Source organism: Etheostoma spectabile, chromosome 16, assembly GCF_008692095.1.
Source record: "Etheostoma spectabile isolate EspeVRDwgs_2016 chromosome 16, UIUC_Espe_1.0, whole genome shotgun sequence".
NCBI lineage: Eukaryota > Metazoa > Chordata > Actinopteri > Perciformes > Percidae > Etheostoma > Etheostoma spectabile.
In genome coordinates, this window is record NC_045748.1 from 17,803,253 (window position 1) to 17,824,170 (window position 20,918).

The window sequence follows — 20,918 nt, forward strand, 5'->3', positions numbered from 1 at the left end:
AACGCATATTAATGTTAAAAAACCTCATACATATAATTTCCATGCCATGGGACCTTTAAATAAATATTAGATGGAATATGGCTTTGGTTAATTTTTCAATTTCTCTTTTTAGACTTAAGACATTAGGAAATATACTTTGGTAGAATGGTGCTCATTCCTCCAGTAGAGATCCAGAGATTTGGGAAAAGCCAAGGAGCATTGAAGCTGATCTGGTGGCTTGTGGTGAGCACCTTACTAATGTTACTTAATGCTGGTTTTCTTTCTACACTTCCTTTCCACTTCTAACCACTTTCTGGGCCTCGGTTCTAATGTGTTGTGTATACCTCTCTTTATTAGTCTCTGTCTCTCACACATGAACACAGACACAAGAGCACACACATAGAAACTATAAGGACAATGATGGTACATATTGGGGGATGGAGGCTAATGTGGCCAGACACCAACTTCTGCAGAGAACTTAACTGACATTTTGGCTTTGTGACGTGGTAATAACATCTTGGGAGTGTGGTTGGCTGAGATCAAATGTTTACTCTATGTGACAAGTCTTCAATAAAAAATGATGGCTGTTGCCTCCCTACTTTGTATCTCTATTATACATCTTGACAAGCATATGAATCTGGCTGAAGTCCTTTAGTATCATGGTCGTTGTAACTTCACTTACTGTAAGCTTAGTATATGGGGAATGGGCAAATGAAAAAAAATATAGTGAGTGTGTTGTTAACACATTGTGAATGCTATTTAACCCAAGAGCCATTCCAACAGCAGCTAAGCTTCTGGTAGGGTCACCCTTAAGCTTATATACATGGTCACTCAACGCTCTCAACATTTGTTTCTTAAAAATATACTATATCCCAACATCCCTCATATTTATACTTAGATGACTTGTGTCATACAAATTACAATATGTTCCAACGTCTTCTGACAGCTGTGCTTGCCTTGAAGTGGCAATTAATTCCTTGGCAATGAAAAATTCAGTGATACTACGTGAAAGTCCTTGCCATGTTTTAAAAGTTCTATAAGTGTGAAATAGATCTTGTTACCATCTACTAGTGGCATTTCTCTGCATTTTACTGATGAATAGTGCTAGCAGCCAAGTCAAAGAGCACACAACAAGTAGCCTAATGTCTTCAGTGTTGAATACATAAACCCTGCAGTTACCATTGCTCAGTCCTCACCATTTTGACACTGATGACAGTAATCTCAAAGTTGCCAAGCAATTTACTACCCCAACAGCTCCAAATCCCTTTCAAGGGAAACACTGTTTGTAAGTTTGTATTAGCAAAGCCACAGTGTTTTTTTCAGACTACATTGCTCAGAAAAATGTACATCAAACACTCAACAAAGATCAAAACACCAACATACGTAACTATGAAGCTCTGAGGCTTGAACTTTGGAATCCACATCAAATACCTATTTTGCATGCCTTTCCACCAATAAATCAGAGTCAACCAGGAAAATCAAAACTGTTTTGTTAACTATTGCTAACAAACTGAGAAAATTAGAATTAAGTACTCTAGATAGGGAATGTGATCCTGATGCCTAAAAAGTACTATTCTTTGGGAACTCTATGGCTGATTCCTGGATAGAATCAAGAGCTATTGTCTGCAAACACAGCAATTAAAATACCAGATGTGAGACATCACTAAATCTTCAAACTGGGTAACATCATCAATAACTTTGTTTTGCTATCAGCCACTGTAGTGTTTTCTATGTTGTTCTAAAGTGGCAACATTTGAACTGGATCTATGAAAGCCCTCGGCCTGCGCTTCATCTCCAGAACCAATCCTCATACATCTGTGGCAAATGCCTCCAGGACAGTCATTATAGCAACATGCATGCAATTGCACAATTGCTAAGGTGCATTGCCTCAATGATAATCTTGACTCTGTAATTTAAAGGCTGTGTTATGTAGTCTTTCTTTTCTGAGTGATTACCATTAGTAAAAAAGTGTACAGGATTGTGAACTATAGTGTGTGCATTTTAGTTTGTATGTGCATATGCTCAAGGTAGTCAAAGTTAATTTAAAGTTGAGAGATGGCATTTGATGATGCTGTAGTGCATACTGGCGAGGAGAAATATATGTCAGTAATAACCTCAAAATGTACTGTTAGTGAGAAGAATGGGCTTTAACGACACAGTTTTTGATGTAACAGTGTACTTACAAGCTTTGCAACTCCCAATTTGTGAGAGAGCATATAGAGAATTAAAGGAGAAACAAAGAGAGATGGTGACAAGTTAACCTGTATTGTATGCATGTTTTCCACAGGTGCACATGCACTTGGGGAAATGAGGAGATCTAATCACATATGATCCCTGTGTTCTCTAAAGTAAGAGTGCTTTTTTGTGGGGCTTCCTTTAGCCACCTAGTAGAGTGTGCGCCCTATGTAGGCACACTTTACATATGGAGTCCTTGGCACCGGCCCGGGTTTGAATCCAACCCGCGGCCCTTTGCTGCATGTTGTCCCTCCACTCTCTCCCTTTTCCTGTCTTCAAGCTATCCTGTCAATTAAAGGCCATAAAATGCCAAAAAAAATACTCTTTAAAAAAATGCTTTTTTTGTATGAACAATGTGTCCTTCACAGCAGAAATCCTTTTTCATGGTTAAATGGACATGCACCACTGGTGTCTCATTCCTCTCAGAGAAAAAACATCTGCACTGTTTTGGATGGAACACATGCTAGGACAGAAGTGGTGCCAAATAAACAGTGTTGGGCAAGTTACTTTTAAAAAGCAATTAGGAACAGTTACTAGTTACTTTTTCCAAAAAGTAACTAAATTAGATATTCAGTTACAAATTTTAAATGTAACTAGTTACTTCAGAAAGTAACTCATGCATTACTTTCAAGTACATTTTTAAATTCTCAAATGTGACCCCACCTCTACCACTCTTTGATGGAACTTAAAATACATGTGCATGTTCAATTATTTATGGTAAATCTGAATAGTATAATGAAATGGACACAGAACCGGTTTACACACATCTAAACTATTTTAATGTTACTGTGGGACAAAGTGAGACTAGCTTCCAATCAAGTGCCATGTATGTAGATATTATGTCAAGTGGATTGATACAAATAACACAACGGATGTTTTGGAACTTTTGATATTAATTGCCCCTCAACAGGCCACAACTGGGCAAAATTAAATAATGCTTGTTAAGTACAATAGCAAAAATAAATACCAAATACATACACTCTTTGCAGTGCAAATAACGTAATTGGCCTGATGTTTATACTTGTGCGCTGATATGTGCATCGAGCAGGTGTGTGTGCATTGAGTTGGTGTGTGTGTGTGTGTGTGTGTGTGTGTGTGTGTGTGTGTGTGTGTGTGTGTGTGTGTGTGTGTGTGTGTGTGTGTGTGTGTGTGTGTGTGTGTGTGTGTGTGATAGAGCGAGGGAGAAGTGAGAGGGTGACAGCAAATAGCTTTGGAGCGGGTAGCCACTCTAGAGTCATAGTGAGAGAAACAAAGTGTCTACCCTATTTTTTCTGACCACGGTGGAAATCTTTAGCAGGAAAAGGTAACCCTACTCCTTGATTTCATAATGCCATACTTGTCTCTCATTGACTGACTCACTTGTATTGTTCGTTGTGTTTCCGACTATGCGTGCTTTCAAACACCCGCCCAACTCTACCTCTTATTGGCTTACCATGAATTTTACTCAATCTCAGCCAATCGTCAGCATTTATGCAGCTGTCTCATGCACGGCTCACTAACCAAGGAAAAAAAAAAGTCTTTGCCTTTTGGCTCAGAGATGTAGTTGGTCTGATGAAAAAAACAGCTTTAATTATAGTAACGCACCGCGTTTTTCGGCAGTAACAGTAATGACGTTATTAAGATGGGAAGAGTAATCAATTTGATTACTTGTTACTAAATTACTTGTTACTATGTGTGTGTGTGTGTGTGTGTGTGAATGACTGTATGCATCACATCTACTGATCTACTCCCTATTTTTCTTCAGCTACAAGCGGTTTGAATACTTTGAAAAAGAGCGGTGTCCACCACTTTACCGACTACGGATCGACTACATCCTGTAGCTGGACCTCCACACAAGCTGCAAGGTGTGCCTCGACCCTGTTCGCTGGGCTGGCACCCCGCTGGCAGGGAACTGAAGCGGCAGACGATGGCAGCCAAGTGGACAATAGAGTAAGGTAAGGATACCACCAGCAGCAACACCCAGACAGACGGATAGGGGATCTCTTTAGTGGGCACAAGTCCGCTTTCCCTCCTCCTTGTTGGGAGGACTGGAGCTCGTAACAGCGGAGGATTATGGAATGCCGTCACAGCAACTCTCTCCGTTCCAGAAGGGGAGTACCACACCAGTGTCTTTCTCCTCTTTTTTTCCTCCACAGCGGGCGGGCTCCCTGCCTACCGATAAGGTTTTTGTTCTCGACCTGTGTGAATGCTGAGAAGCATTCCCCTAACCCAGAGATGGACAGCGGTCCTGACACGGCGGCAGAGCTTGGCCTCCATGCAACTTCCAAATGAAGCCCACACAACCGTCTCCCCAAACCAGATCCATGGTCGCTTCACTGACCGTGCGTATCCATGTACCACCTAGGTGAGCGCGGCGCAGAACAACATTGCTCTGCTGTCTCCGTCATGACCGCTAAGCTTTGGCGGTTCCCCACTAAAGCTGGGACAGCCAAGAGCTGTAGATAGTGGAAGCGATGAGGTAACACACCTCCAGCTATTTTCGAAGCAGCATCTGTCTCACTATCACCCAGACCTATAGCGCGGAGGGAGTGGAACGCCCCTTGGAACATTCGGGCACACGTGCATTAAGTGTACTCATGATAATGACAGGGCTTTTCTCATCAAAAAAACCTTGTTCAGTGTAAATAGGAAGACGATTTAGTCTATATTCTGCTTGTAGACCTTGTGTTGTAGGTGGCATTGACTACATCAGCTTTGCCCTTAACCCAATGGGCAGTGAAGCCTATACGAAATAGAACCATAGTTATATATTGTAACTCCAGATTCTATGAGTATAGGCATAGCCCTCTAAGATTCAGGCCAGCTGCTTCACCAACATTAGCTGAAGAAAAATGCTGATGTTGGGAGCAGTGGCACAGCAGTAATATACGGTATCTGTGGACATAAGAGAGGCCCGTGCGGGTCACAGGATGCAAAATAAATCTTCACAACTGCGCATGTGCGAAGGGATTAACCCAATAGCAACAGCTCTTAGAGGGCTATGCCTATACTCATAGAATCTGGAGTTACAATACATAACTATCGTTTTGGGCAATCAGCTTCTTTCTGCTTTACAACAGTAACAGATCAATGCTTTCACCAGGCTTATGTAGAATCAATGGCTACTCTCATCTTCATTATGCATTACTTTAATGAGAGTGGCAAACATCTTATTCAATGTCACAATCTCTAAAATTACTTAACTGGCAAACAAGCAAAAGTTGTTTTTGCAAGTGTATTCCAAAACATTTAGGCTTAATTATCATCATAGTGTAAAATATTGATGGATAAGAAAGCAATTGCACCAAATCATCAACCGCGCAAAGACCATACCCCAAAACAGTGATGAGCCTGCGTTTTTGTAATGATCCATTATGATCCAATTTGTTTAATATCAGATAGGAATACAGGATTCCTAAATTGACTGACTGTTTTTTTTATTAGGATATTTGATTTCATGTATGGAGAATTCTAATGCTTTTTAACATCTGACGCTTTAATTTACATCAAACTGTAGTGTGTAATAATAACACTAATAAAAGCATAGCCTTAAGAAAAATCCATAGCAAGTTCCAACACACACACACACACACACATATATATATATATATATATATATATATATATATATATATATATATATATATATATATATATTGTATTGTGTATGTCCTTACCTTAGTAACAGCAGGGTATCCGGCAGCCACCTCACCAGAGCAGTAGGGCTTCTCCTCGTGGGAAACTTCGACAGTGGAGGCCCACTGATCAAGGAAACCATTGGGGGTGTAAAGGCCACAGTCTCTCACGCCCGTCTCTCGCTCAAAGTCCTCACACACTCCATCACCATCATAGTAGTAACACATGCTTGGCTCCTCTACAGATGAACAGACAACAGAAAAAAGTTGTAATGTCAAATAAATAAGTATCTGTGTTTGATCTGTATAGTACTTTTTCACTAAAGGAAGGTTTAAGTACAGCCAAAATATCAGTCAGTCAGATTGTACATATTCCCTGCCAAAATGGCATAGCATGTTTTCACTTGCACAAAGCCATACAGGTTAGGTATTACTCACTTCAATCTTTATTACTCACTCCCATCCTCTCATCCTTTTTTTTTATAAAACATGTGTTCCCCTGATCCTTTGGGATATTACTCTAACCATATATCTATTGTTTAGAAAGGTGAAGAGAGGAACAGATAAAGAAAAGGAGGAAGGTAAGGGACAAAAGGTGCATGGAAAAAGTGTGATAAATTCTTGAGTACATGACAATCTACAAACAGAGACAGAGAACATGTTATTGTCAAAAAGAAAGTAAAAAAAAATAATGGGAGAATGTGATAGAGACAAACACAGAGACAAGAAGCAGGGAGGAACCAGACAAAGTCAAGAGGTGAAGAAAGATACAGCCGTCATTTTTACAGACCTCCCGCCCGGAGTTAAGGTCTGGAACTGGAAGCTTATAGACTGAAGGAGAGGAGAGCAGAGCAGGGAGGTTGCCTGGGCCTCATTGCTCTCAGCTCTTAGCTCAAGCAGTGTCAGCCGGTGGGGTTCCAGTTAGGGGGAAGGCGGGATTCTGTGCCAAGTTGGCCGGGGCCTCCTCCTTGAAATTCCAGCTCTCTCCAGCAAAGCCAAAAACTCAAGTCAGTTCTGTGCTCTGGCAATGGTGAAACGAGGGGCTACTGAGGGGGCATACAGACTAGGCTCCCGCCACTCACTCAGCAGGAGCAGAGGCAAGGAAGAAGGGAAGGAGCAAGGCATGAGGAAGCTTAAACAGTGGCTTGTGAAAGCTACAGAAGTAATAGGTAGTGTGAGTGTGAGCTACAGAGAAGGAAAAGGAGTAAGAGAAAGGGTATTGCTACAGTATTTGAATTTAGACAGGGATAGAATAAACAGATAACGGAAAAAGTGGAAAAATGATTGCGTGCAAGAGCAAAAAGAAGACAGCCCTACAGTTGGAGAAAGAAACAGACAGATGAGATGAACAAAGATGACGATGGACAGACAGAAAAGAAAGGTCCAGAGCCTGTAAAAGCAAACTATACCCGTTTTGTTTGAATTTTTTTAAGACAGCACCCCATGCTACAATGTCAAACACAGGCAAATCTGACCCTCTAAAAGCAACACTTTTCTGATAGTGGGGATATGTGGCTTAAAAAATCATGATGCATTTCCCTTATGCTTTATGTGAACCTGTGTTGACTGTGGTTTGGAGCCCTTTCAAGACATAACACCTGGAAATGCAATGCCAGGTGGTAATGTGAAAAGAACTTTGATTTCGTCAATTCCACATTTAATTTGGCTCAATCGCGTGAATAGCCTATTTAAGCTCATCCAGACTGTAGCACCCTGACCTTGTTGTATTCTTAGTGTCAAGTTTCCATCAAACTCTCTCTTTTACTATCCAACACACTGACAAGCAGGCACTCTCTCACACATATAGACAGACAGACAGAAGGTCCCATCATTGTAGTGTCAGATTTCAGTGCAAAACTACAACTATGTCAGACAGTTTCAAACACACACACACACACACACACACACACACACACACGCATATCCATTTGCAATGCAGTTGGTGGAAAAACAGCACAGCCATCCAGCAATCTGACAGGGATTAAGTGGTCACTTCCCAGAGGCTCACACGTGTGTGCATACATGCAGGGAAGTGCACAGGTACGGGCTATTGTTGTCCGGGCAACTGCCTGTTTGCCCTGATTGGCTTAGCTGCCCCTCTGGTGAAAGAACCTAAATACCTTTTTCTCTCTTTCTTTTTTATTGTTTTGCTGTGGTGGCTGCATCATTTTGATAATAAGCCAATAACTAAAGTTAAATCTAATTAAATTGCTATATCATCCAATCTTGACCTCAGCAATGCCCTCTGCCCAGTCATGTAACTTTACTTTTATTCTCACACACGGAGTACAGCAAATGAAAGAAGGAAAGCCAAGCCCTTCTGCCTTCACGTAAGTTTTTACAGTTACAGAGATTATGACATATGCCCTGTGAACGGTAACCCAAAAAAAATCCAATTGAGCATTGAATAATATGCAGCTTCAGCTTATAATGTTTGCATCATGACGCGCAGCATTGCTTTAGCTAAATTAATGCAAAATGCTACGTGATCAACCAAAGCTAATGACAGCTGTCGCAGCGGCAGTCTATTGTAGCTACTACGTTACGTCCGTTACATTAGTGTGTGTTCTGTAGAGAATAGAGGGCTCAGATGTGATGGTCTGGACTCTTGAATCATGTTAGCTTACATTTTGTTTACAGTCATTATGTTACATGAGTTTTCAACCAACAACAAGATCTGACGTTAGTGAAAGTCAAAGGCGCCTTATTTTGTTATTAAATTATACATTAATGTCCTAATTTGGTTAAGGAAATAAACTTTCAATTTAAAAAAAAAAGGAAAAAAAATGTATTGCCTAATGTTAGTTTTGTGTGGCCTGGCTCGCCCTCCTTTGTACTTATGTTCAATTTTCATTTCCCTTCAGTACTACGTCTGGGTTCGCGGTACAGCGTTTCTTTAACTGTCTATGGATTTTCTCCAGCCAAAATTTTGGCGGTCTAATCAGGGAACAGAGGGTGTGGCTGAGAACGATGACAGTGAGGCTAGAGTTGTAGTTCCGTAATAGCGGCAGAGAAAGATGTGAGCAAAGCCATTTGGTACGTTGTGGCAACGCTGTGTAAAATATCCAGAAATTAAAGCCTTTTCAAAAGAAATCAATTAATTTAAGTGAGTTTATTCTATTTTCAGCATTTTCCGCAACTGCAGTCGAGAGAAAGAAACCTGTGACTGCATTTTAACCTTGACGATACCTTTGTCCATATAACTTACCAACACAGTTGAAGAAGGGCTCTTTCTTGCACTGACTGGAGCAGCCATCCCCATTCATAGAGTTCATATCATCACATTCCTCTCCTTTGGAACTAAAATATCAGGAGGAGGAACTCAGAAAACATGCACACACACATACCGCCAAACGGATAAATACTGAATGTAACACATTAGGAGTAAAGTTTATTTTTGTGAAAATGCTTTATTGCACATCTGTATGGATGATTTCATAAATACTTTAATCATGTTAGTGAGTGTGCCTGTTACCTCTGGATACGTCCATCCCCACAGTAGGGTGCCCCCAGATCGTGTACCAGAGGTGGGGAAGGCTCACTTTCACTCCGGCTGGAGATTGTTTGGACCTGATAGGTGTACACAATATGTGGCGCCACATCCCTGCACAGAAAGAGGCAAAGATCACAGTAAGTCCACATATTTCAGGATAATGTGAAGCCTCGAAGAAATGTCTGATAAAGAATCACATATAAAGAAAGGAGTAAGAGCAGCTGAGAAAGATACTCGAACCAGGCCTGTGAAAAACGGATCGATAAGACTACTGCGCTGTTTGCTAGTGTGTGTGTTGTAGCAATCTTCAGGTATCTCAAGTACCACTAGCACATCACAAATTAGAAAATCTGTTCCCGCACACACTTCCACACATCTACCAATATCCAGTCACTGCATTTACCTGGTGTGGGTCCAAATTTGTTTTGTTTTCTCGCCATAGTGATTTAAGGAACCATCATGATGAATACACAATGGACAGGAGAAATATTGGGGGACTACTCACTTTGCTGGTGTAAGACGCCATGATGGTTTCTTGAGTCACCATGATAAGGAAGTCTGAAAAAAAAGTCTGAAAGGAAGAAAAAAACATAAATGAGAAAACCAAAACCATAAAGAAATAAAAAATATCAAAGCTGTAAATGAGAAACCATAAGCAAAGCAGCAAAACAAAACTCAAAGAAAGAATACTGTAAATGAGAAACAGCAAAAGTGCAAGTGAGGGTGCTGTCGTGACATCATAAGTTGTCCTGTTTGAATTGTTATTTCCCGCTTACGTTTTCTCTTTGATCTGTTGTTTGCCTTTACATGTTACTTGAATTACCATCAGGTTTAATCATTTTTGTTGGATTCTGGCCCTGTTTTAACTATGGGCAGGTTTACTGTAAGCTAGTAACCAAGTGTAAATGAAACACATCATGGGTCTCTTCAGACTAATCAAAACATCTTGAGACGGAAGAAACATTGAGCTGAGGAATGAAGCCTGTCTCATGAATCCACAATATTTTTTCATTCTAACAACTTTCCTAACAGGAAATAAAACTAAGAACAAAAGTTTAAAAAAATTAACAAGTAAAGGCAAGCAAAGAATCTGAGAGTTTATGTATTTGTTTATGTATTTTGACTATTATAAACAATAAAAACAGGATAACTGATTTTCACATCAGCACTCTCATTTGCAGCTGTGTTTTCACAGTTTTCTTTCTGTTTTGACTTTTCTTTTGCTTATAGTTTTGGTTTCTCATTTGTAGTTTTGATTTGTCGCTTATGGTCATGGTTTCTCCTTCATGGTTTTTGGCTTTCAGAGTTTTTTTTACTCTAGTTTTTGTGACTTTATTTCTTTACATTCTGATTTGAATTTTTACATGAACTCACTCACACACTAAAGGATGTTCTATGAAGGTCTTGTCTTTTGTGAATTCTGTTTTATATGCATTTTCTGTTGATTGAGGACTGTCATGCACACATCACAGTTTCATTTATTGTCATGTATTGGTGTTATGCAATTGGAGCAACTGGTGATGGAACTCTTTTTCTTTCTTTTTGTTTTCTTTTTTATTTATTTGAATGGCAGGTGAATACTATGTTGGAAAACACAAGGACCTGATGTGCTCATGTGATGTTTGCTAATGCTGGATGACAAATACTTTAATTAACTGCAAAATAATTGTTTGAAACAAATTATTATTAAGACTGAAGTTATAGCAACTCTTTCATAATTTAAAATACTATATGGAGTTAAGTTAAGAAATCTCTGGAGTTTCATTTTTGGTAAGCGTGACTGTCCAACACTACAGAGAAAATGAGAAAATGTTATTTGATGTAAAAGAGCATAAGAATGGATAATTGTTGTGTATAATCATGGCTATTATTGGTTAAGTACATGGCAAAAATGAGGTCCATGAGCGGGGAGCAACATCAGGAAATGAGGGTAATAGGACCGAAAGGTTAGCCATGAATCATTTCATGTGGACAATCAAGTATTATAGACCAACTTTTGGAATGCCCTCTGCAATGCTGTAAATGCAGTGACAAGCATGCAGGGATACTATACGAGGGCATACATGGATTTATATGTTCATACAAATACATGCTGGCACACACACGCAATACCTTTGTTGTTAAGAGCACACTGCCAGCCAAGTATGTGGCCTTCAAACTTAAACAAGAGTACATAGGCATGAACCACTATTCCTAATGCTGCCATATAATCCCCAGTGTAAGAGCAATGCAGCACCAGCAGCAAACATTGCCATAAAGGTTTCATCCAAGGCCAAAGATAAAGTCAGCAATCAAAGCAAGAAAGTATTTGAGTGATGAAGGGGCGGCTGTGGCTCAGTGGTAGAACGGTTGCCTGCCAATCGGAAGGTTGGGGGTTCAATCCCTGGCCCTGCAGTCCCATGTCGAAGTGTCCTTGGGCAAGACGCAGCGCATCGGAGTGTGAATGTGTGTGAATGTTTATCTGATGAGCAGGTGGCACCTTGTACGGCAGCCTTGGCCACAGTGTATGAATGTGTGTGAATGTTTCCTGTATGATGTTAAAGCTTTGAGTAGTCGTTAAGACTAGAAAAGTGCTATATAAATACAGCACATTTACATTGATGTGCAGGGCAGCCATAATCTTTTATGAGCCCTAAGTCAGACCATTCAGTTTAACATGTTGGTGCACTAATAACAGAGTTGGTGGTTTGATTCCTGGCTCCTCCTGTCCACATGTCAAAGTGTCCTTGGGCAAGACAGTGAACCCCAAGTGTGGATGAATGAAAAGCAACTACCATGTACAGTATATATGAGTACAGTCAAATGTTAAAAAAAGATGTCAATGAAAGACGCAGGTATTCTGCATTCCCATGTATAAATATAAACACTCAAATGTACTGCATTACATTCAGGTGTTCAAGGTCATGTTTGCGTGTGGATACTTTTTTCCCTCTCATCTCCTTTTCTCTTTTTTCTTGTTCATCACAATTACCGGCAGATGAAAGTAGAACAAGTTCAAGTTAGCTGAACTATCTTAATTATAAAAACTGATGGACCTAAAGATCATTTCCCCACAGCCAAATGTGTGCCTAGAATGAAATATTTATGTTGGCTTTATTACTATCAACACAGAAAGTTTGACCTGACAGACTCTTTCATACTTCAGTATGTCCTGTTCGACAATATTGGCTCATGTTGGTGTAACTTCAGGCTACACTCAAACATGCCCCCTCTAATTGAATTAGTTTAGCCCCTGGAAAAGTCGACCTGTGGGAGACTTAATCTTTGAGGAAAACAAACACACAGAATAGACGGAAAGAAGAGAGAAACTGATATTGCATTGCAGGAAAGCAGCACAAGAATTAATCTTGTATGGATAATGAGAAATTCTGGCTATTATACTGTAGGTAATCCAATGCACAGAAAAGTAATTGCACCACTTGATCAGGCCACACTGAGAGACATTGTCATGCAAGAACAAGCAAGAACAAAAGAGCCAAGTAGCTAGATCTGGCTGAGTAGGAGGCTAACGAGGAGAAGAACACGACTATACTAGAGAAAACAAGTCGAGAAAAAATCCAAAGAAGAAGAGATAGGTAACAGGAAGGAGTAAATGGTGACTTTTAAAATAGCGCCTAGCGTTGTATACAGTAGGGCAGGGTGGCTTCTGTGTAAAATAGGATGAGTTAACAGTCATCTATTCCTCATTCTACTGGTGTTACTCAATCAATCTTCCCACAGGGTAGAATCAAGACATTGCTCTGCCAATAGCTTTGAATCAGCTGATGTTTAGTTATTCATGTTGTATCCAGTTATTGGAGATCCAGAGCCTAAAGACACCTGACAGCATTGTTTGCATGTTTACATTTTTCTGACACACTGTAAAATCTGACAAGTTGATATTATTATTTGTTTTAATCAAGGAAACAAATTTTTTGTTTGTATTTACTTAATTTTGTGAAGATGTTGTAACTTAAAAATGGAAAGTGAAATTAACTTGTTCTTTGTAAGTGGCTCAATATCTTGCAATCCTGGGACAGATAAATTCCTCTTTCAGCAGGAAAGGCAGAAGTAGCATGATGTTGATGTATCAATACAAAAAGTGGAGGTGGATGATGCACAACCACGGTCAAGCTGTGGTTTGCATCCACAATCAACGTTGATTTTTCTGAAAACCAGTTAGCAGCATCAGTTAGTAGCCTACTGGAAACATTTTTTGAACCAGACCCACAACATTCAGCAACTAGGGTCTAAATCTAGACCATCCACTATTATTTCCCCACTGAGAACTCAGATGTCGCTGTGTCATGAATTGCAACCTGCTTGGGCAACATAGGCAGCTCCCTCACTTGGAAAATTAGATGCCATCTTAACAAACCTAAATGATCAGAACTACTTTGCTCAGTGTAGGCAGCAGTTGACAATTTAATGGTCTTTTTGTTTGAAAATGTCATACCATGGTAAAACAAATTGTTTCCAAACAGATTTCAGAGGTTATTTCAGATGTATACAGAACCAACGACATGTGCATGACTTACTCCACTAGTAATGTTTTAACACCCTATGCTGCAAAGCAACAAATGTTACCTGGGTGTCATAATGCACCGTTGGTTGTAGAGGGTCAAGAGTGCAACTCCTCATAGCGTGATAACAACTCTTTAAACATGACTTTTAACCTGTTCCCAATTAGGTGAATGCTTGATTCCTCCTGACCTCACTGCCAATAGCCATGCTGTGTTAGACGCTGCGGTTAGCAGCAGGGAAGAATGAAACAGAACAAGTGGTGCAGATGTAACACAGTTCCATAGATCATCTATCCCTTAGAACATGCTGAGTGGGAAATATATAAGAACAACATTTAGAGTGACAGGGGCACTAATTAACAGTACATTTGTGGAATTGTTTATGACCAGCAACATCTCTGGATCCCACTTGATAAAGTACAATCATTTGACGCAGGTGTATGTAATGGACAATATCCTGTGAGAGACATGACTTCTGGCGGTCATCCAGACTTCTTAAAACCACATTTTCATCTGTAACTGATTAGATATGATATGTAACTGATCTCAGATGCAACTCATATTACAAAGGACTTCACTTCAGTTGCAGACAAGGTGTCACGTGATATGATTTCATCACTAGTGCTTCTTTGTTTATCCAGACATTCTTCTCTTCTCCCCTGTAGAAATAAAGGTTTTATCTTGGCTCACGCTCAAAGTCAGGCACAAAGTAACTGAAATATGACTTCAAACGTGTTTTGATAGCACCAGGTGATTACACATGGAAGCATGAGCTAATGTATGTTCCTGCTACTGAGAGCAAGACGAGTGTTGGTGGGTTTCTGTGTTTATCTGTGTGCAAGTGTGTGTTCCTGTCTCCACTAGTGTGTGCACTAGGCTTATGTGTGAGCATGCATATGGATGTGCTTCCGTTCTGTGGCTGCTTGTTGTTCTTGGCTGAGCGATCCCAGATGAGAAAAGCAGATACATTTAAGGAAGTTGAGAAAAAGTCTTAGATTGAGCCTGCAAGAGCAACAAACAGGGCAATGCTTCTTTTGTCAGTATGGCAGCTGACACACATTTGAGGTTTCACTGCTTTTCATTTTAAGCTTAGAAAATAGGTACTTTAAAAGAGACAAACAAATGCACAGTCCAAACCCACAAATACCAGAAAGGTAAAGTGTGTTGTTATTATTGCAATCAACTATCTAAATTGCAGTTATTGATTACAATTGTTATCTTTACATGAAAAAGACACAGAAATCACCAGCACAGTTTCTGCCCAAGAGATACAACCTTCTTTTTGACTATCCACACAAACAAACCTGCAAATCCACTTCTGATATCCAATATGTTTCAAAAGCCCCATTTCATTCCTATATGATTTGTCTCTTTCCTATCATGGTAAACGGAGTCGTGGAAATATGAGTGCACCAGACATCCCATAACTCTCCATTAGGACTACACTGTTCACTTTGTCTGCAACTCATGAGTATGTTTCATATTAGGAGGATTACACAAGGCTCATTTCTAATGTCCAACATCCTATAGAGAAAGCAAGGGGGAAACTGTTAAGTCAAATCAATGAGTGGTGAGAGGAAATGAAAAGTTTTTGTGAAAATAAATTTTGTTGCCAAAAGATTCATTGTTTATTTTAAATACTGATGAATTACTTGACACTAAAATGACACTAAAAGTTAGTCTAGTAATATTAAATTCAAAATGAATACAGTTTACATTTGAAATATATTCTTGTTGTTATTTACATTGCCAATGAACCAAAATTGTCTTAGGGAATTTAACATGTATGAACTGTATCTCCAAAACAAATTTTAAGCCTGCTCAATACTCAAGGCCGTGCTGTGCCATTAAACCCCACCAGCATTGGCAAAAGTGTTTATAGCTGTTGCAAACGCATTTCAGATAGGGAATCATAGTATTGCAGTGATTTGCATACACAAGAAGTAACAGAAATAGTTGTGTAAATAATGAAAAAGGAGCTTGAAACAGCCACTGTCATTTCATACTGGCGTTTTATTGATACATGCAGAGGATACTTACAATGATGAATGCCAGAGTGCAGTGCTAATTTTCACAATTAGCCAGAACATGTGTTGCTCAAAACCCATAAATAAGCAAATCTAGAATTTTTTTTTAAGAGGAGACATGAGGTAGACTGACTTCTCAAGAAGCAGCAGATTAGCTGAGGGATGGATGGGCAAGGGGGGTATTATGTGGAAGAGTTGTTCAGAACCAGGGTAGAGTCAGATTAAAGAGGGGGTGTGGGGTAGTATTGATGCTGGGGGAGCTGCCCTCTCTCTCTTTTGGCTGGGAGGTCTCTTTACATCAGCTCTGAGATAGGCTTTGACTGAATGACAGCTCTGAAACCCACATTGGAAAGAGGATTAGCCAATGGGCTGGGGTGCCTCAGAGCAATGGGGTCAAACTAACCAAATCCTCCTACTCTCTCTTTTCATACTTTCTCAACCCCCTATTGTTCTCCCCCCCTTGAGCCTAGCAATGATTTACCCCCAACTTGTCCAGCCTTTCACCGCTGCAACTCCTCATTCACTTGACCCTTCTTACTCTCTACCATAATTTACTCTGTCACCTTGACCTCAAGCCCTTAGCCATTTCAAACTAACCCCCACGCATGGATAGAGCGAAGATGTCAGTTCTCCTCTTTCTCACTTTGCACCAGCTCAGGTGAAGGCCAGTGGCCTGACAGTGGGAGGTCAATCAACCCCCTCAACCAAGACCTTCATCACTCTATCCAACCCAATGGAAACATGTTACAAGAAGAAGAAGCTTACTGTGTGATCAACAAAAGCATTTCAGCAGTTGCACCAAGGCGATCAAACAGAGCACTTCACAAAGGTTCTGTCAAAGGCTGTTTGTTGTCAGACAAATTTCTCTTGAGTGAACCTTGGTTAACCTGTTGGATGCTTCTTTCTCTTAGAACTATTTGTTTGTTGAAGAATGCCACGTTAGTACTATGCACCAGAACCTGTTTGCAGAATACTTGGTTTAAGTTGTGCCATGACATGCAAAAACACAACTCACAAACTGCTTCCCTTGCATCAGTATTATACGTTAGCTATAAAGGCTATTGTCTATGCAACAATCAGTAACCAAGAGTAACTCAAAATATTGGAATAAAAGTGCAATCTGCCCCTTTAGAATGTTTTTTCTCAATTGTTTGTTTTCATTTTGTCATTTTAATTTTTAGAATTTCTGTTTTTAGGCTTTCTCTAAACAGATTTTAGGTTAAATGCTTCTTTAAAAAATATATATATATATATATATTTGTCTTGTTGTTGTTGCACCTTTTCTTCATTTCATTGAATTAAAGACTTTGATGGCTGGAACACACATACTTGCTATAAAACTTTTGACCATTTACCAGACAAGATTCCCCGCACTCTCACAACAGAAAATAGTCAGCCAGTGCCACTGACCACTACCACTGGAATGCAACCACAGCTAGTGAAATACACCACAGCAGTGAAACTACCTACAGTACATCAATAATCACTGAAGTGTGCCAAAACCTCCAAATAAATGCATCCCTACTGCAGACAGCCTTCCACGGACACAGCCATTCAAACAGAAAGTTGTGTATGACACTTTATGTAACTTAGGTGTCATCACTCCATCTTGCCTCACATGCATACTCACCTTTTCGACTCTTATTAAGCAGTTTCCTTCTCATGAGAACCACGCTGACAGCACAATAGTGAGATGGCACAACACACAGCAGTGTCAAGTATAGCACAATCTTTATTGAGTCAGCACATTCCATGAAAGCAAAGCACTAAACTCTCTCCACAGTGTGCAGATAATACCTTTAACAAGCCAACTTGCCCTTGCTTCATGGAACATGGGAAAAAACAAATGTGGGCAACAACTGACCTCTGACTTAGGAAACAAATGTTGGGCAGTAGATTTGAAACTGCAGAAGCAGTGGTGGCTTGATAGTGCTCCTAGGGGTATTGAAAAGGATATCTGGTATTACAAGAACATATTTTTGTGGATAGTTTCCACAGATAAATAAACACCTTTTAACTGCCGTGTCCAACAAAACCTAATTACATCACACTAAAGCAAGAAGCTAAATGGTAATCACTCCACAATACTGAATTTCTAAAAGAAAATACTTTGGGTAAAAACAATTTAAATCAAAGCATGTCCAATTAATTGTATGGCTTTTCCTCCTCTGGTAGGGAAAAGGTTAGTCTTTCTCAAACCTTGACAAAGACCAGACTTTTACTTGATATGTTTTTTAGAATTGACTCAGCTCATAAATATCAGGGAGGACAAATGTAGATCTTTGTGCACTCAAAAAAAAGTATTCACCTACCAGGTCACTTACCTGTCTGTGTATCTGCGGGTAGGTTCGTTCAGCCTTAGACCGTGTGGTGCATGGGTGAAGGGTGGTTGACGCAACAGGCGGTAGCGTAATGGCTGGCAATGCCTACAAAGTATGCAGTCTGGCTTGGATGCCAAGAGGGTGGCATCAATCTCTAGGTGTTGTTCCATAGTAAAAAATTGTACCCCATACACCTCTTCCTCTACTTCCAGCTTTAAAGTCAGTGGGGTGTCACAGAAGACATTACTGGGGCCCAATGAAATGTTGTTCCCACTGACAGTCAGTAGCAAGATGTTATGGATAGCTGGCAGTGCTGTTTCCTCTGGGCTGAAGAAGGTGACCCACACAGTCAGGGAGTCTGGTATCAGCGGGTAGGGGAACTCTAGTTGAAGCATGCAGCCCTGGAGAGGGCATTCTGACAAGCCGACAACACCTTGCTCAATCCCTGCATTGGGACTCCAGGTGCGAACACTTGGCTCACAAGCCTGCTCCACATCTGGAGGGCCTGTGGATACAAGACAGACACAACAAAATTACATTAAACATAAATCAGACACAATAATCAAAAGTCACCTGGCCATTTCCTACGTTTAGGTAATGATTGATTAAGTAGTGATGAATGCAAATTAAAGGCTACAGGTCCTTACATTTCTCAAAGGACACAGGGAAATGGGTTAACCTAATAGTATTTTGAGAATGACAAGTGCTGACAGATCAAGAATTTGCATCAGTGATCTTTTTATTGTACTACACATCTTGCAACATCAAGGTTGTGGTGAAACTGAGAGTTCATTGTGAGTCCATCTGTAGAGGAAAGGCAGAGCTAAGGTGTGTACCTTCTGAGAGGGGCCTGTGCAGGGTTCTTACTTCAGCACAGTCATTACAACCTCTAACAGTCACACTCCAGCCATATTTGGAGTCCACACACAGCTAACTCAAATTATCCCAAGTGACGTACACTAACATTCATCAAGCACTTTTAGAAGCCAGCAAGCAGCAGACACTATGTTCTCCCTCGATTTCCTTTTGTGCATTTCCAAGCTGGCAACCAACGAAGCCATTTGCTAACCTCATTTCTGGGCACTGTGCAAAATTCCAGTGTTTAATCAAGTGAAGACTGAATATGGTTTCCAAGCCACATTATCTCAACACATTTATTATTGTACTGTAAGTGTGTGTGTGGCCAGAGTGGAGGTGAATTGAAAGAAACAGAGAGAAGAGAGGGAGGGAGAAAACGGGGGAGGCTGGGAGAGAATGAACTAAGATACTCCAAGAGCATGGCTTTGCTCGGCTTATGTAGTCCTGGCTTTGTGGGTACATTTTCATTGAGTTTGCAAGGAAAGGAGCTGTAGCCACTGAAAATATTTTGTAATGTCAGCTGTTATGATGGGCCCTACTCCTGCTCTGGCGCTGTTGCTAATGTGGTTGGAGATTTAAGAGGAGACAGAATAGGAGTGCCATCCACTGCGTAACCTGAGGCTATGTAAACTGTATTTCAAAGATGTATCTAGGATTGGCAGACCAATCTGTGCAAGCAAAGGGTTTAAAATATAACATGAAAACCGTAATAATTTATATGTAATTATCTGATTAATAGCAGACAGAGCAGCTACCTTCAACAATTTATCAAAATTGACAATAAAAAAATGTATGCTATTTTTTTAACAATTTCTTAACCCTCTAAGATTCATCAGCTGCTTACTGCTACATAGACTACCCAGCTCTAATGTGTTTGACCTATAATTACCTTAGTGCAGGGAGATGAGGGCCCCAAGGTGACTGAGCCATCCAAACCTACGCTTTGAATATGAGCCATTCATTCACTGTTGATTAGCTCATCTGTATATTAGTCTGACAACAAAAACACCCATTCTGGGAAACATTTGATGAAATATATTGGGCATCAATGCCAAGTAATTGGTAATAGGTTCAACGTAAACCATTGTTTCTGTAGTCTCAAAGCTCTTAAGTATCTCATAATAGATGAACATAGATGATGGCTGGACAAATGTAACTGAAGGACAATGTTACATTTCACTGGAATTTTGAGTGATCAGTATGTACTCTTTATTGAAAGGAACCTATTGCTGCTTTTAGATTACAGTAAGTACAACTGAGTTGAGGGAAATCAGACGGCAGATGGGCCTCTAAGTCCCCTTACGCATTAAACAGTAGAGATGGAAAAAACAGTTTAAATTACAAAGCAAATGTTTTTTTTCTTAGTAAAGTCAATCAATAAAAATACACTAACCATCAATAGTTGAACTGGAAACCTGCTCATTATGGCATTGTTTAAAATAGTGCCTTTTCCTTTGCTCATTTTTGTTGTTGGGGAAGTTCACACATGAGATGCTCAGTGAGAGTTCAGACCAAAAACAGTCCTGTGTTTAAAAGAATGCAAGGGTCTGCGTTGGTGGGGGTCATGTTGTTTCAGATACCAATCAAAAGAGGAAATACGATTGTGGAAGTCTACATGGGTTTAAAGGCTTATCAGACAACAAAACACTGCATATCGGTTTAAAATACTATGAGACAGGATCTTGTAACTGGAAATAATAACAGCAACAATAATTTATTTTTCATTGTGATGATAGTCGAGTAAACAGTAGAAACACATTGTTCACATTACAAAGCACTCTTATAGGACTGAGGGCCCGATTTTAACAATCTAAACACACAGCATGAAGCAACACTTCTTTCACCATTAACATCTACTACTAACTAAATTGACAGTGACATCCTCTAAT

General features: G+C 40.0%; 1 protein-coding gene across 2 annotated transcripts in view; it reads right to left on the reverse strand.

Annotated features, from left to right (window-relative positions):
• pappaa (pregnancy-associated plasma protein A, pappalysin 1a) overlaps window positions 1–20,918 on the reverse strand; it is an 88,928-nt gene that overhangs the window by 46,480 nt on the left and 21,530 nt on the right. For both annotated transcript variants that reach the window (XM_032540393.1, XM_032540392.1), the window contains exons 7-10: window positions 18,175–18,676; window positions 9,304–9,432; window positions 9,037–9,128; window positions 5,871–6,067 (exon numbers count right to left, since the gene is read on the reverse strand). In XM_032540393.1, coding sequence (XP_032396284.1) covers window positions 5,871–6,067; window positions 9,037–9,128; window positions 9,304–9,432; window positions 18,175–18,676 — 920 coding nt within the window. The remainder of the gene's footprint in view (window positions 1–5,870; window positions 6,068–9,036; window positions 9,129–9,303; window positions 9,433–18,174; window positions 18,677–20,918) is intronic.